Raw genomic sequence first — 15,684 nt, 5'->3', positions numbered from 1 at the left:
CCACTATTTACCAGATACCTTAAAGTGAGACCTTAAAGGTCTCACTTCCAAGTAGATATGGTTCAAGGATTCTTAAGAGACATTTCTCCCTTCCAAGCCAAATGGGCTGCTAAAACAAATTCTTTACCTATAAAAGGGATTACTTTTAGTCGAAAGATCAGTAACCAGCTGGCTGAGTACACAAGAAAGTCAATCAGATTTCCTAAGGAAAAGTACCAAGCTACACAGAGCCTGGGTGGGAGGAGGAAATATTAAAATGTAGAATCTTAAAGAAAAGGTCACTGCTGATCTCCATGCAACATTAGAGGAGGTATTTCACCTATTAAGAGGGACTGAAGATTTCTCAGGAAAGTAAGTAAAAACATATGTATAAGAAAAAAATTTTAAAGGATATTCCCCAACCTTTTAGCAGTAAAACTGCCAGAATAAGCCTTAGAACATCCTTCACATAAAAACAGGTGAGTAGCAGAGGCTCCAGCAGAAGTTTTCCGTGACTGATGGAATTTAACTGAAGGTCTACCTCGTCAATTCTCAAGATTGGGGTTCTTCAAACTTCGTCCTGGCTTATTTCCCTCCTGGGAATCAAGATGTGAGTACTGTCGGCTGCTGTCTGGTCTGGGTCCTGTCCTTTGAGGGGTGTTAAGTCCCTGTTTTGATGGTTAATGTAAAGGGAGGTGTTATAATGCACTTTCTCTGCTAAATTTTCCTCCTGAAAGAAGGTTTGAGAGCCTTATTATATTTCTTTTGGAGGCTAGGATATTCTCAGTGGAAGTTTCAATACATTAATATATAAACTGGAACATGAGTCAGACATTTGTTAAAGCTTTCTTAAACTGAAATTTCTGCCCAACATGGGAGCTGGCTCCAGGGTTTTCTCTCAGGGATTCAAAGGCACTCCAACATTTCACAGGTAAGGTCTGGAAATCTATAGGCAATACACTAGAGGGTGTGCAGGGGTTCACTGTGCTGGCTAAGTGGACATTGGTGGCAGCTTAATGCAACATTTCCAGACCAGGTCAGAAACTAATGACTTATGCCGTATGTGAAGGAAAGCCTCGAGACGTTAAGTCTTTTGGTAAGGAAATATAGCAGATGAAAAAACTGAATTATTGAAGATAGCCCCTCCCTACTCTGTTTTTTTTTTTAAACTACTGATCAAAGGTATTTTTCTAGTTTTTGAGAGAGAATGACCAAGAAATCACTAAATGAGAAATACTGTACTGAAAACAGAGTAGACCTGTGCTTTAAAGAATGTTTTCTAAAAGCTGGGAAGTCCTAAAGCAAATCCCTTAAGTAACAGTCACACTAACTCCTTTAGGACAGTTTCCTTGTTCACAAAAATAAAAAGAAGATTAGTAGGTAAAAGTTCAGCAGGAGCTCTTACTGAAGATGTACTTAGCAGGTAAGACAGTGTGGACTGTTATAAGATTAAGAGTTACTGTAAAAACTTTCATTGATTCTGAGTTGATACACTGATGTTCTGTGGCATTCTGTAATACTCCTTTAGAGAAGTACCAAAGTTTAGTATCCCCATCCCCTAAGAAACCAGGTTTCTTGCTCCCCTTTCATGTTATTAGTGAGTAACATGAATTTCAGGTGGAGATTAAAAAACCAAACTAGAATTATTATATGAATTCTTTCCATTAATTCTAAAGCACTACATTATTTGAAATAAGCTTGTGGATGGGTAGGATTTCTTTCTATCAAACGTTTTAAAGCTGAGCTCAAGATTCTGAAACAAAATTTTCAAAAACAACAGCAGCAATAACCCAAGAAAAATAATAAACAACAGTTGTAACAATGAGAGTTGAAATAGGCTCCTCAGTTGGGCCTTTGTTAGATTTACCATGCGTTCGATCGCATTGATGGTTATTTATTTAAGTTCATAATTTCATGTATGTATGTACATGTATAAACCACATATGTATAAAACACAAGATGGCACAGGCTGTAAGAAATCAGTCTAAACCTAGAAGAAATCACAGGAACATAAGAATGGTTGTTGTTTTATTTATTTTTAAATATATTGTCCTTTTCTTTTTTAATCCTCCCCCAAAGATATGTTCATTGATCAGAGAGAAAGGAAGTGGGAGAGTGGGGGAGAGAGTCACTGACGTGAGAGAGAAACACCAATTGGTCACCTCCAGTACGCACCAGCCAGGAATCGTACCGGCAACCCAGGTATGCATCCTGACCGGGGATCCAACTTGCAACCTTTAGGTGTACAGGACGACGGTCCAAACAATGGAGCTACCCAGCCAGGGCTGGTTGCTCTTTTTTAAATCAAAGGTGACAATGGATGTAAAATATTAGGTTTTAGGTGGTAGTTCTTAGCAACAAGGAAGTCCTTCTTACCATTATATTAAAAACCTTTACCAGGCAAATATGATGTTTTGAAGAATGGTACTAAAGGAGCTATATAGTTCCTACCTTTTAGAAATGTACATATAAAGAATATTTGGGGAAATGTTTTGACTGGAGAGGAAAAAGAATGGGCAGGTAGGGAGAAATGTCTTAAATTTTTTCAGAGACTTGAGAGAGCACCATTTCTAGGAGTTCTGGGTACCCCCGCCCCACTACAGGCACACTTCAAAGATATTGCAGGTTCTATCTAAAGCAGCAACTTTCAAAAGGTGTGCTGTAAGAATTTTTCTTTAATTTTTTATTTGTCGATTTTTAGAGAGAAAGGAAGAGAGAGAGAGAGAGAGAGAGAGAGAGAGAGAGAGAGAGAGAGAAACATCGATTTGTAGTTCCATTTATTTGTGCATCCCAATTCTTGTATATGCCCTGACCAGGGATCGAACCTGCAACCAGCCAGGGCTTGTAAGAATTTTTAAACATGATTATCTGATTATTTAGTCAGGGGCACTGACCTCTTTTCCCTTAGACTGTCAAATTTTTAAAAACAACAACAGCCCTGGCTGCTGTGGCTCAGTGGATTGAGTGCCAGCCTGCAAACCAAAAGGTTGCAGGTTTGATTCCCAGTCAGGGCACATGCCTGGCTTGCAGGCCAGATTCCCCAGTTGGGGGCATGCGAGAGGCAACCAATTGATGTATCTCTCACACACTCTTTCCCTCTCTTTCTCCCTCCCCTCCCCTCTAAGAAGTAAATAAATAAAAATCTCTTCAAAAAAAAAAAAGCGACAACAACCAATACAACAATAGCCATCTGGTGTGAATGAACCAAATTATACCTATTTTTTGTCAGATCAGTGAAAAATATATTTTTGGTGTGCTGCAGAATTTTAGTAATGGTTTTATGTGTGTCATGAGATGAAAATGGTTGAAAATCGCTGGTCAAGACCACTGCAATGAAGCAAGAATTGCAATGAGGCAAGTCCTGCTCTTTTTGCTGGTGCAGGGTTCTTGCCTTCAGTTGGTAAAAAAAGCAACATCTGTGAAACACCACAAAGTGAGGTATGCCTGCACTTTTTTTTTTAATCCACATGAAAAACAAACAAAGCATCAGCTTGTAAATCGAATGCAAAGCAATCCGTAGGATAACACAACCCGTGCGGCGCACCAGCAGCAGTAAGGGCTCCAGCCCAGCACAGCCAGGCAAGAAGCTGACTCTGACCAGGCAGCTCTCAGACCTTCCCAGCTTCCCCAACTTGTAATTAAGAAACAGGAGCAATCCAAGGGACATAGAAAATAATCAGAAACTAGAGTAATAACTTTTCCCCCAACCACAGGTCTTGGTAGGAATTTCTCATAGATGATCCCTGTCACCTGTCAGGGCTGGTGGCCTCATTATGAAGAAACAGAAGGAAAAGCAAAGTGACGGAAGAACTCACCATCCACTCAGGCATGTGAAAAGCTGAGGTGCCCTCATTACCGTCCCACTTCTCCATAGTGCAGGCTTGGGGAATATATGTCCTGAAGCAAAAGGGAAAGCTGGTTTGGAAATGCCGGGGCTTTCTGAGCGCCCCACAGCAAAACCTTACCTAGTGATTCAGAAGCTCACAATGTCTAGCAGGAGCTGTATCCCCTTTCACACAGACTTCCTATTCAAATCAAGATCATTCTCCAACTGCCTTCCTAGTCCCTTACTGGTTAGCTTCAAAGCTTCTGTTTCTGATTCAAAATCAGAGCTGATACAAGGTTCTGCACCCAGGCACTGAACTTCCTACAGGGCAGTCACTGTTTAATGCTACCCACTCTACCCCTAGCTCCCCAGTGGGGACTTCCTGCAGCAACAGTCAGGCTTCCTCCCTTTCCCAGAGACTGTAAGGCACTTGTTAATTTTCTCCAGCCCCTCGGGACACGTCACTGCAGGTGCTGATACCAAAATCAATAAGGATCGAGGTCAAGAAGGCACTCCCATTTCTCAAGAGTTGCTTGATCAGTACAGTAAATAGGCGTTTCCTTAAAATCAAGAGTTCCTTATGGCTTTCAAGTTTAAACAGCTATGCAGAAGCTCCCTGTCTGCTCACACCAGGGGTTTGGCACCAAACTCAGGCAGATCTCAGGTTAAATTCTTATCGCAGATTTGGATGGAGCCAGGGAAGATCTCTTGCAAAATGTGAGCTTATTAGAGGCTCTTTACGAAAGTTTTAGGACTACAACTCCCTCTGCTGGCTCCCTGTGCTATGTACATGAAGGTCTAAGGCTTTCAGCGGCATCAACAGCATCAGGGCCAATTGTGAATTAGCTGCTTCCCTAGGGCTAGTTAGGAGCTAGCAAGCACAGAGTAGGTTTAGAGGGAGCCAGGGTTTTGGGTCAAGAGGGGTGCTGCCTCAGAGTCCCCATCCAATGCCGGTTTTTACTCACGGGTCTGGTTTCAGGAAGAAACAGGATGCCAACACAGTAGCTGTATACACTATAACCTGAAGGATCTCAGAAGCAGTTTCCTCTTTATGCCACACCAGCTCTCTGCTCTCTGCATATTTCGGATGTTTGGAAATAAGACAAAACTAGAAAAAAGGTGACCTAACCTATGTTACTTTCTGATTCATTCCAATAAAAGCACCATAGATTTCAGGCACAAAAGAAGCCCAAGATATGCCTGCTTTGGTCCTCTTCAAGAATCAGGGACTCTTTAATAGTGTCAGTTCCCAGTGCAGAGGATCATTTCTCTGGAGCTGACAGTCATAATATTATAGTTAGGATTACAGATTCCTTGCACTTTAGGGCCTTCACTGGTAAAGGAGACGGTCCTTTGGATGTGGAGGGGAGAGGAGAGGAGAGGAAGGTAATGTCTAGGGGAAGAGGTATTGTAAGATGCCAGAGAAGGCAGAATTCAAACGACTGATCCTGAGGTACAGACTAGAAAGAAAGGCAAGTGGAAACAGAAGGGGACCATGGGCCAGGTGAATGCAGAGGTGACGAAGGATTAGAGATCACAGGGCAAGTGGGGATCGGATGCAAGAAGAATAAGGAACAGCAGAGGTGGATGTAAACGAAGTTGTGGTCATAGAGGAGCTAAGGAGTGAAGCAATTTGAATAATAAGATACAGAAAGTTGGTGAAATGCAGGAGTGAGAAGGCCCCTCTGATGTCAGGGTGTCAATTTTGATAAAAAGCCTTAGCTCTGAGCAACCTCCAGTTACTGTCCTCTGGTCTTCCTTTGAATTCAAACTTAATAAAATGAGAAGTTACATCTGCTGCCTAAATTTCCCATGGTATCTTTCACCTGTGTTTTAAATGCAACATATCTGAAACCCAAATGATTGCTCTATCTTTACTTTCCTTCACCCTCCGAACAAGCTTTTTTCCTCACTTTTCTGCCTCTGTTCCCTGTCAACCAGATATAAAACCTGGGTCGTCTTTGATTTCACCCTTGTCCCCAGAACAATCAAATGCCAATTATTTTTGAGCCCTCCTCCACCAAGCCTCTCATCTATCCCTACCTGTTCACCTTCACTGCCTCCTAAAAACCCTCTATAAATCCTTTCCAGGAGGATCTTCCACCACACATCCCTATATAGACTCTATCTGCAGGTAAGCTGTATTCTTCACTACTTCCTGAACGTGAAGACTGCAGAGCATGGCAGCAAAGAGCACTAGTTTTGGAATGAAACAGACCTGGGTTGGAAACCTGGCTCTACCACTTAACCTCTCTACCCCTCCCATTTTTTCATCTGTACAGTGGAAGTAATCACTGCCACCTCACAGGACTGAAGGATTCTGAAAGTGTGCATACACCAAGTACTGAATAAGTGGGAGCTCTTACTTACGTCATTATTATGCTGTCCTTTCCCACCTCAATGCTCTTTGCTCAGGCCATTTTCTCAAATTGAAATGCATTCATTCTGCCTTTTCTTCCGTCATCTTTACCTACTCAAATTCCTCAAGGTTCGGCTCAAATGATATTTCTGCCATGGAATCTAACCTAAAAAGGAATCTCCCTTTTCTCTAATATTATTCTTTGGTCACGTTACTATCTTCACACCTTCTCATATTATTTTTACTGTGTACATGACACGCGTCATCCCTGGTTAGACTCCAGGCTCTTCGGGGCTGAGCCAGCGTTGATTTGCCTGCAGTGCCTGGCATATAGTAGGAGCTTAAGAAATTGTCAAATTTTTTATGTTGTATGATATACCTTATAGCGTTCTGGGGGTAAGTTGCCTAATATATTATTATTGATTATATATTAATCAATGTGTTTGATATATTTATGTCCATCTTATAGAATTTGAAACATTATTTTACATGTCCAGGTTATATATAGTTGTACTATGTATAATACAACTATTGACCACAGCTATAACTTACTTGTGGTGAGTCCCTACTAGCATTTTAATCCTTAATTACAATATTACCTCTGCAGGAATATATAATCCACTTTCCAACTTTCCATTGCTTGATCTGCATCAATTATAATCCATTATGACCTACATCATACAGAAGCTTTTAGGGAAAAATTGAGGGCAAAAGACTATTTTACTGCCAGAGTGAAACCCAACCCTTAAAATATTTCAGGGGTAGCAAATTACTAGATTATTGGTGCTCCTATTAATGTTTTCTACATAATCATTTATTAAATAACTGGAAGATGACTATGCTCACGGCAGTGTTAAAACTTGGAAGAAAACTGACTTTAAGGAAACCAGGATTGTGAATAAAAGAATAAACATGTGTAAAATATATCACTTTGAGGCTCTGGCCGGGTGGCTCAGTTGGTAAGAGCGTCATTCTGATAAACCAAGGTTGCAGGTTTGATCCTGGATCAGGGCCCATACAAGAGGCAACCAATGAGTGCATAAATAAGTGGAACAACAAGTTGATGTCTCTCTCTCTCTCTATATATATATGTATATGTGTATACATATATGCATATATCTATATATATACATATACATGTGTTTCTCATACACACACACACACACACACATATATATAGTCAATTTAAAAAAATTTTAAAAACACATCACTTTGGCAAGCTAAACCAAATGTCATTTCAGTTGTGACATATTTTTGGGTTTATTTTGTAGGTTATAACTAAAACAGACTTCATTTGAAACTGCAGCCTCACTACAGCTTTCTGTAACAAAGGGAGATGGCAGCTCTTTGCCGCCATGCTGTGCAGACTTCACCTTTCTGAGATAAAAATAAAACGAGCAGTTATTATAGAGCTAAAGGTCCATTAACTGAGTGGGACTGGATGAGGCCTGAGGTATGGGTGTAAGTGCTAGTGACAATCTTGCTTCCGGTAGAATTTCATTTTACCGTTATGTCCCTCAGAAGGTACAAGGACAGGAGCGACACCGCTGCACCTGATTATCTGAATAATTGCCCTTAGCATCTGGGAGAGGAGTTTGCAACTTCAAAGGTTATACAAACTGCATCCAATCTTCTCCTTCACAAAATTTGACCAATGTGTGTACAGCTTAAAAGAATCACATTTTAACTCCAAGAAGAACAATTTAAAGTTCCATGTGTTCCTATCAGGGGTAATCTGATAGCAGTTTCATCATTAATGAAGACAAGCCAGACTTGTCAGAGAGGGTATATGCTTGGAGCCGGAGGGGAAAAGGACAAGAAGTCAGTATTCCCAGGGGTCAAAGTCAAAAAGAAACAGGCACTGGTAAAGAAATAAGTATAATGGCAGAACAGTTTCAAACAAAAAGTGATAAATCTTCAACCTAGAGAGTCATAAGGCACAGGGCAAAGAACCTAAGAATGTGACCCCATCCTCTATTTCTGGCTTGTTGCTAATGGTTTTATTAGACTCTGGCAAGCCACCTAATTGCTCTCTTCTTCAATGTCCTTACTATAAACGAGGGGAAATGGGTAAGAGTGGACTGGGGAAGGTCAGAACTGGTTCCTTCCAGTGCTGACATTCAGTATTTCTAATCCATCTGGTTTCTCTGAGGCCATAAGAAAAAGCAGTAACTACTCCTTAGTCATCTAAGTTACAGCTTATTGTAGAGGCTAAGGTTCCTTCCTAACCATCTGAGTTCAGAGTTCCACCTGGTCAATTATGAGGCTGGCTGGAATTGCTAGGCCTCAAATCTTCGTTGGCCCCTTCAAACTTGAAAAGCAATGCTACCAGAGTGACTGGAAGTAAGGCATCCCCCTACCCCACACCTAAATGTCAGGCATCCTACCCGTCAGTTCCTCAGTGGTACTGAGTGTGTACTTGTGAGGAGGAGGGCAGAGAAGACTCTTCCAAATAGAACATGTAGCCCATACTATCTCTTGCAACCTGTCCTTTCTTCTTCTTACCAGCTGTCTAGAGCCTTAACTATCCTCATAGCCATCTAAATCAGTGCTTCTTAGACTTGAATGTGCCTACAAATTATTTGAAGATCTTGCTAAAATGCTGGTTTTGATTTTACTAAGCCTGGAATAGGTCCCATGATTTTAGTTTTAAGAGCTCTCGAGATGATGCCAACACTGCTGGGACCACACTTTGACAAGGCCCCAGACAGTTCCATCCCTGGAAAAGCCTGCTTCAATTCATTAAATTAGCTTATTTTTATGTGATTATCACCAGCATAATCATTTTCAATTCTGATCACATCACTTCCTTGCTCATAGTGCCGGAATAGCTCCCCACCATCTTCCAAATAAAATCCAAACTCCTTAGCGTGACCCTTTCCTCATGACTTAGCCTCTGCGTATCTCCTAAGCCTCTGCTCTCTGAATTCCCCCACATCCTCTGAAACACCCCCACACACGCTTTCAACATTTACCTCAGCTGTAATTTCCTTAAGCGCACGTTTCCAGCTCCTGGTCTAGGGTAAGAATCAATTCTACGAGTTACTGAAAATCCCCCAGACTCATCTCTAACATAGCACATATCCGTTTTGACAATATAATCGACCATTTGTCTATTTCCACACTAGAACTGCAAACTGTTGGAGGGCAGAGATTATGTCTTATTCCTGTATTTCAAGTGACTAATACACAGTAAGTAACCAATGAATATGAGTGGAGGGAAAAATGACTCAAAGAACTGTTAGCTCAGAGTTAAGCCCAAAATAAATAAAATATAGGACAATCACCTGAAGGGTAAAGGAAGGAAAAAGGATTTAGGTATGAATAAGAACTAACAAAACCATAAACAGGAACATCACTATGAACAAAGGTATGCCTGGTACAGCTATATGGATGTCCTTGCCACCCACTAATCCAATCACTGTTCCTCAGGTAAACAGTGAAGCAATAGAGACTACAGTACACTAACGCAGGCACCAAGCCTGCCACCTTTTCCACTCCCTGTTAAGTCTCTTAGAATCTGGGAGTGGAGTGTGGACTTAAACCCTCAGTTTTCCTGAGTCAGCTAAATAGAACTCCACTTAGGTCAGAGTTCAGTTTGTTACATAATTAGTACCTATAGCTAAAACTGTCCTCAAAGAGAAGTCAAGCTTAAACTTGGAAACCTCCTCTTGAACTTGAAAACAACCAGAATAAGAGTGAGAAGGAATATGCATTCAGGGCCCTCAATTTTATCACAGAGTAGGGGTTGGGCAGGGGAGGATGGGACAGTACAGGGTAAAATAATGAAGCAAAAAGCTATGAAATAAATGCAGAATGTGGACTTCTCACTACTATATTCTTTTTTTAAATTATTTTTAAAAGATTTTATTTATGCATTTTTAGAGAGAGGGGAAGAAAGGGAGAAAGAGGGAGAGAAATATCAATGTGTGGTTGCCTGTCGTGTGCCCCCAACTGGGGTCCTGGCCCACAACTCAGGCATGTGCCCTGACTGGGAATTGAACCAGCGACCCTTTGGTTTTCAGGCCGGCACTCAATCCACTGAGCCACACTAACCAGGGTCTCTTTTTTAAAAAATAAACTTTTTATTGAAGCATAACTTATCTACAAAAAAAGTACACCAATCAAAAAGTTATAATTTCAGGGTGGATAGAGATGGAAGAGGGTGTGGGGGTATGTATAGATGGTGGAAAAAAGCAATAAAAAATAAGTCAATAAAAAAAAGTTAAAATTTGATAAAATTTCAAAAGCATGTAACCCATGTAACTGCTTACTGAGATAAGGAAATGGAACATTACCAGCACCCTAGAGCCTCCCCTCTCAGTTATTACCCTCAACTGGTCGGTTCTGGTTTCGAACCTGACACAAATGTCCTAACAGATGCACTTGAGTGCCTGTGTTTTTCCAGCCCAGTATGTTTCTCAGAGTCATTCAAGTTGCACTGAGTGCAATAAGCTGCACTCAGCAGGTCACTTATTGTTATTGCTGGAAAGCATCCTATTGCATGGATACTCATAATTTATTGAACACATTCCCCTGTTGAAAGTTGTTTTCAGTTTGGGGGCCATGAAAAACATTATCGCTATAAACATTCTTGTATATGTTGTACTTGTATGAAAATGAAAATATTTGTTAGATACATATCAAGGAGTGGACTGGCTGGGTGATAGGGTATGCATATGTTCAGTTAGGTACTATTAAGCAAATTTCCAAAGTACTCGTACTGATTTATATTCCTACTGGCAGAATATCAGTGTTCCAGTTACTTTATATTCTTGCCAGTGCTTGGTGTTCGTCATTTTATCAAGTAACTCATGGCTGAATGAAGCTTATCTAACCCACATGTTGTCTCTATAAAGCATATCACAGTCATTTTTGTGCTTAGGAAAACTAGGCATCACTTCAGCTCTACATCTGAGCTACACTTTAAACAATGAAATCCCTAAGAAAAAGCACAAATATGCAAAACCATGGCACTAAGTAGACCATGAAAAGAACACTTGGATGAGAGTCTGACAGCTTACACGGGAAGGCAGAGCACTGCCTTGTCTGACGTCAGCAGGGAATATACGTGTCAGGTGAGTCAAATTTCTGCCACTCTGCACATGTCCACGAATGACCACTAACATGAACAAACAATCGCAAGTACTAATGGTGGGATTACAAATAAATTTTAGTGAGTAGGCAAATTTGCAAATATAAAATCTAAGAATACTGGGGATCAGCTGTGCTGTGGATCACTTGATCTGAATGATTTCAAGACAAATTTGCTCTGATTTTAAAGGTCATGAGCTAATTCTTGCCTACAGATGCTGTAAATACCTTCTGAGGTCCATAAATTTACAAGGTAAAGATGGTCTAGTCAAAATCTTCTGCCAAATCTAGCAGTGACAAAGACTGTAGAATTCAATCTTAAAGCAGTGCCTATCCTGTGGTGCTAACAGGAGTCTAGTGCTGGTGGTGAGAGGTCTTGCACAATGAAGACTTTTAAAAGGCCGTATTCAGACACGCAAGACTACCACTACCAAACAGTCATGCCTACACTCGAGCTGCTCTGCTGCTGAAAACCAGCCGGGCGCGCAGAAAGGTCAGTACCACCTAGTAGTTCTGCTATGTTCCCCTACTCAGTCATTTCTCCTCATCTCCCTATCAGCTGTCAAATATTCTCTACTCTTCTCAAATGCACAACATCTATCCCTTACACTCAGTACACTGCTTGTACTCCTTTTTCACAGAGAAAACTAAAACCATTAAATGGAAAAATGTTTTTCAACCTGACACCAAAGCCTACAACCTTATCTACATTGTCTTCTCCTATCTCCCTCCTGTTTTATCCATTTAGCTAACCTAAGTCTTTTGATTGGAGCATTTAAGCCATTTACATTTACAGTGATTATGGATAGATATGTATTTACTGCCATTTTATTTTTTTAACTATGCTCCTCCTCCTCTGTCTTCTTCAGGCAGGCCCTTTAGCACTTGTTGTAATACTGGTTTGGTGGTAAAAACTCCTTTAGCTTTTTCTTGTCTGGGAATCTCTTTAAGTCTCCTTCAACTTAAAAAAAATATGTATTTTATTTATTTATTTTTAGATAGAGGGTAAGGGAGGGAGAGAAACATTAATCTGCGAGATAAACATCGACTGGTTGCCTCTTGCACGCCCGCAGCAGGGGACCTGGGCTGCAGCCTAGGCATGTGCCCTGACTGAGAATTGAACTGGTGACCTTTTGGATTGCAGGATGATGCCCAACCCACTGAGCCACACCTGTCAGGGCTCTCCTTCAATTTTAAATGATGGCCTTACTGGGAAAAGTAGCCTTAGTTGTAGGTCCTTGCTTTTCATCACTTTGAATATTTCATGCCACTCCCTTTTGGCCTGAAATGTCTCTGTTGGGAAATCAACTGACAGTTTTATGGGAGCTCCCTTGTAGGTACCAAACTGCCTTTTTCTTGTGGCTTTTAAAAGTCTCTTCTTGTCTTTAACATTTGCCATTTTAATTATGATGTGTCTTGGTCGGGGCCTCTTTGGGTCCATCTTGTTTGGGATTCTCTATGCTTCCTGGGCTTGTGTGTCTTTTTCCTTCACCAGGTTAGGGGTTTTCTGTCATTATTTCTTGAAGAAATAGGTTTTCAAACCTATTTGAAATAGGTTTTTGATCCCTTGCTCTCCTTCTTCTCCTTCTCGTACCCCTATGTTGTGAATGTTGTTATGCTTCGTATTGTCCAAAAGGTCCCTCAAACTATCCTGATCTTTAAATTCTTTTTCTTTTTGATGCTTTGATTAGATGTTTTTTATACCTTGTCTTCTAAATCGCTGATTCGATCCTCTGCTTCATCTAACCTATTATTTATTCCTTCCAGTGTGTTCTTTAAGATATTGTGTTCTTCATTTCTGATTGGTCCTTTTTTTATGGGTTCTATGTCCTTTTTCACGCCATTGAGCATCCTTACAATCATTATCTTGAACTCTACATCTGATAAATTGCTTACCTCCATTTCATTTAGTTCTTCTTTTGGAGGATTCTCTTGTTCTTTCATTTGGTGTCTGTTTCTTTGTCTCCCCATTTTGGCTGCCTCTTTGTGGTTGTTTCTATGTGTTAGGTAGGTCTGCAAAGACTCTGGTGCAGACCTATGTCAGATGCTGCCTGTGACTAGCCCTGGGCAACCTGTTTGGAGCTATCAACGACCCACGGGTTGTGGCTCCCTCTGCTGGGCCTGGGTACATGTGGAAAGTTTTGATGGAAGGGGATTCTCTCTTTCACTCTGTTATGGACTAAATTGTATCCCCCAAAATACATATGTTGAAGCCCTAACTCCCAATGTGACTGTACTTGGCCACAGGGCCTATAGGAGAGTAATTGAAGCTAATGAGGTCATTAATGGTAGAGCCTTAACCTCATGGGATTATCATCTTTATGAGGAGACACCAGAAAGCTAGCACGGCTCTCTCTCTCTCTCTCTCTCTCTCTCTCTCTCCGGCACACTGAGGCAAGGCAATGTGAAGACACAGGGAGAAGGCAGCCATCTTTAAACCAGGAAGAGAGGCCTCATCAGAAATGAACCCTGTCAGCTCCTGACCTCAGACTTCCAGCCTCCAGAAAACACATTTGTGCTGTTTTAAGCCTTCCAGTCTGCGGTACTTTGTTACGGCAGCCCGAACAGACTATACACCATCTAAATCTGACCCCTCCGACCAGTGTTCTGGATCAAATTCTCTCTTCCCTTCTAAGGGACAATTCTCTATCAACTATCCCCTCTCACTTGTTTCTTCAACCTTTCACTCTCTGCTGACTTCTTCCCATCAGCACAGAATGTGTTCAGGTTTCTCCCATCCCCCTAGGAAATCTTCCACCTTCCCCTTTCAGCAAAATGCTACTCTCTGTACTTACTTCAGAGAGAAACATGCTGGCTTTCTAAGTTCACTATATCCCCAACTCTTTACTTTCCATTCACTCCTCAATCTACTACAGTCTGGCTCCTGCAATCCACTGGGACTATTTATGCCAAAGTCATTATGTCTTTGTTGCTAAATCTAATGAAGACCTTTTACCTTCCTTTACCTCTCAGGGTTTTGACATTAATACCTCTTTCTTGAGAGACTCTCTCCCCTTGGCTTTCCTAACATTATTCCATCATTTCTTTCACCTCCAAGATACCTTCCTTCTCAGTTTCCTTTGTAGCCTGGAGTAATTACATTTATGGTAGTGCTATAAAGGAAATGACCAACGTAAAGTGTAAAAGCAGAGCAAAAACAAACAAACAAAAAAACACCAAAAAATATTCCTTCAATAGAATGATCAAGAAAGGCATTTTTAAGGTGATGATACTTTAACTAGGACCAGAACGATGAGAGAAAGACTTCAATGTAGGAAAAACCTTGGAATGTTTAAGTAGTGGAAAGATAATTTGTGTGGTAAGAATTTTGTGAGTGAGAGGTAGAATGAGGTTGCAAAGAAAGGAAAAAATCCAAACATGAAGGGCCTTATAAGCTAATATAAAGATTCTGGATTTCATTCTAATGGATGTCATTAAAGGATTTTAAGCAAGGACCAAACCAACAGATGACAGTAACCAGGAGTAGGTCAATATTAACAAAGATGGAGAAAAGCAGATGGATTTGGGGGTAATTTCAAATGCAGGACTCATAAGACTTGCTCATGAACTGGATGTAAGAGGTGAGAGAAAAGGAAAAATGAGTTCCAACTGTAGTGTGAACAACTGGGTGAAGGTGGTTTACCTAGATGAAAAAAACCTGGGTGGGTGAAAAAGGTAAAGTATGGGAAAAATCAAAAGTTCTACTGTGGGATACTGTGGTTTCTCTTCAGATTGTATAAATCTTTCACCTTTTACCAAAGATTTCTGTGGAGAGGAACAATTCTGAGTGCTTACTCAATTTTTTGAGGCCTTGTTTTGGTAAGGCTTAAAAAAAAAGTTCTACTATGGGTATGTTAAGTGTGGAACATGTGTGAAACATGTATGTGGACACAGGCAACAGGTAGGTAGATGTGAGTTTGGAGCTCAAGTAAGAGGGCTGCACTGGCGGCAGCTTGCCTGGTGGCTGTCGAGCGCATGGTGGCAGACTTTGCATTTCCAAAATTCTAATTTTCATTTGAAAGCTTGAATTTTATCGCTGACCAAAAATACTATCCATTTTCTCCAAAGTGGCAGATTCACTTTATTCATTTTCAAGAAAGTGGCAGCCAAACGCTCAAGTCTGAATACTTTTGTCTGCCAGCTGTTCTTTCAAAGCATGCAGCAGGAGCGCTTTATGTGTACAGGTGACCCTGGGCAACACGGGGGGCGGGGGGTTAGGGATGCCAACCCCCACGTATTCAAAATCCACACAGAACTTGACTCCCCAAAAAGTTAACCACCCATAGCCTACTGTTTACTAGAAGCCTTACAGATAACATAAACAGTTGATTACCAGATATTTTGTATGTTAGATATATTAGAATACTGTATTCTTACCAGACAGTAAGCTAAAGAAAGGAAAATATTAAGAAAATCATGAGAAACT

General features: G+C 40.8%; 1 protein-coding gene and 1 non-coding gene across 7 annotated transcripts in view; one reads left to right on the top strand and one right to left on the bottom strand.

The window, feature by feature from the left end:
• The window catches only part of AHCYL2 (adenosylhomocysteinase like 2), a 143,765-nt gene that overhangs the window by 49,888 nt on the left and 78,193 nt on the right, over positions 1-15,684 (bottom strand). For 2 of the 6 annotated variants that reach the window (XM_053926345.1, XM_053926347.1), the window contains exons 1-2: positions 3,945-4,224; positions 3,795-3,876 (exon numbers count right to left, since the gene is read on the bottom strand). The exons of 2 other annotated variants lie outside the window; for them this stretch is intronic. In XM_053926345.1, coding sequence (XP_053782320.1) covers positions 3,795-3,851 — 57 coding nt within the window. In that variant the 5' untranslated portion in view covers positions 3,852-3,876; positions 3,945-4,224. Of the gene's footprint in view, positions 1-3,794; positions 4,225-15,684 lie in introns of those variants that run through there. 2 more of the 6 variants (XM_053926344.1, XM_053926346.1) reach the window with 1 other exon arrangement.
• LOC112299950 (U5 spliceosomal RNA) lies at positions 14,970-15,085 on the top strand. The gene has a single exon (XR_002974327.1). It is a non-coding gene; the product is annotated as a U5 spliceosomal RNA (small nuclear RNA).

Source organism: Desmodus rotundus, chromosome 6 (assembly GCF_022682495.2).
Source record: "Desmodus rotundus isolate HL8 chromosome 6, HLdesRot8A.1, whole genome shotgun sequence".
NCBI classification, from domain to species: Eukaryota; Metazoa; Chordata; class Mammalia; order Chiroptera; family Phyllostomidae; genus Desmodus; species Desmodus rotundus.
This window is presented reverse-complemented; position numbering and strand designations above follow the sequence as displayed.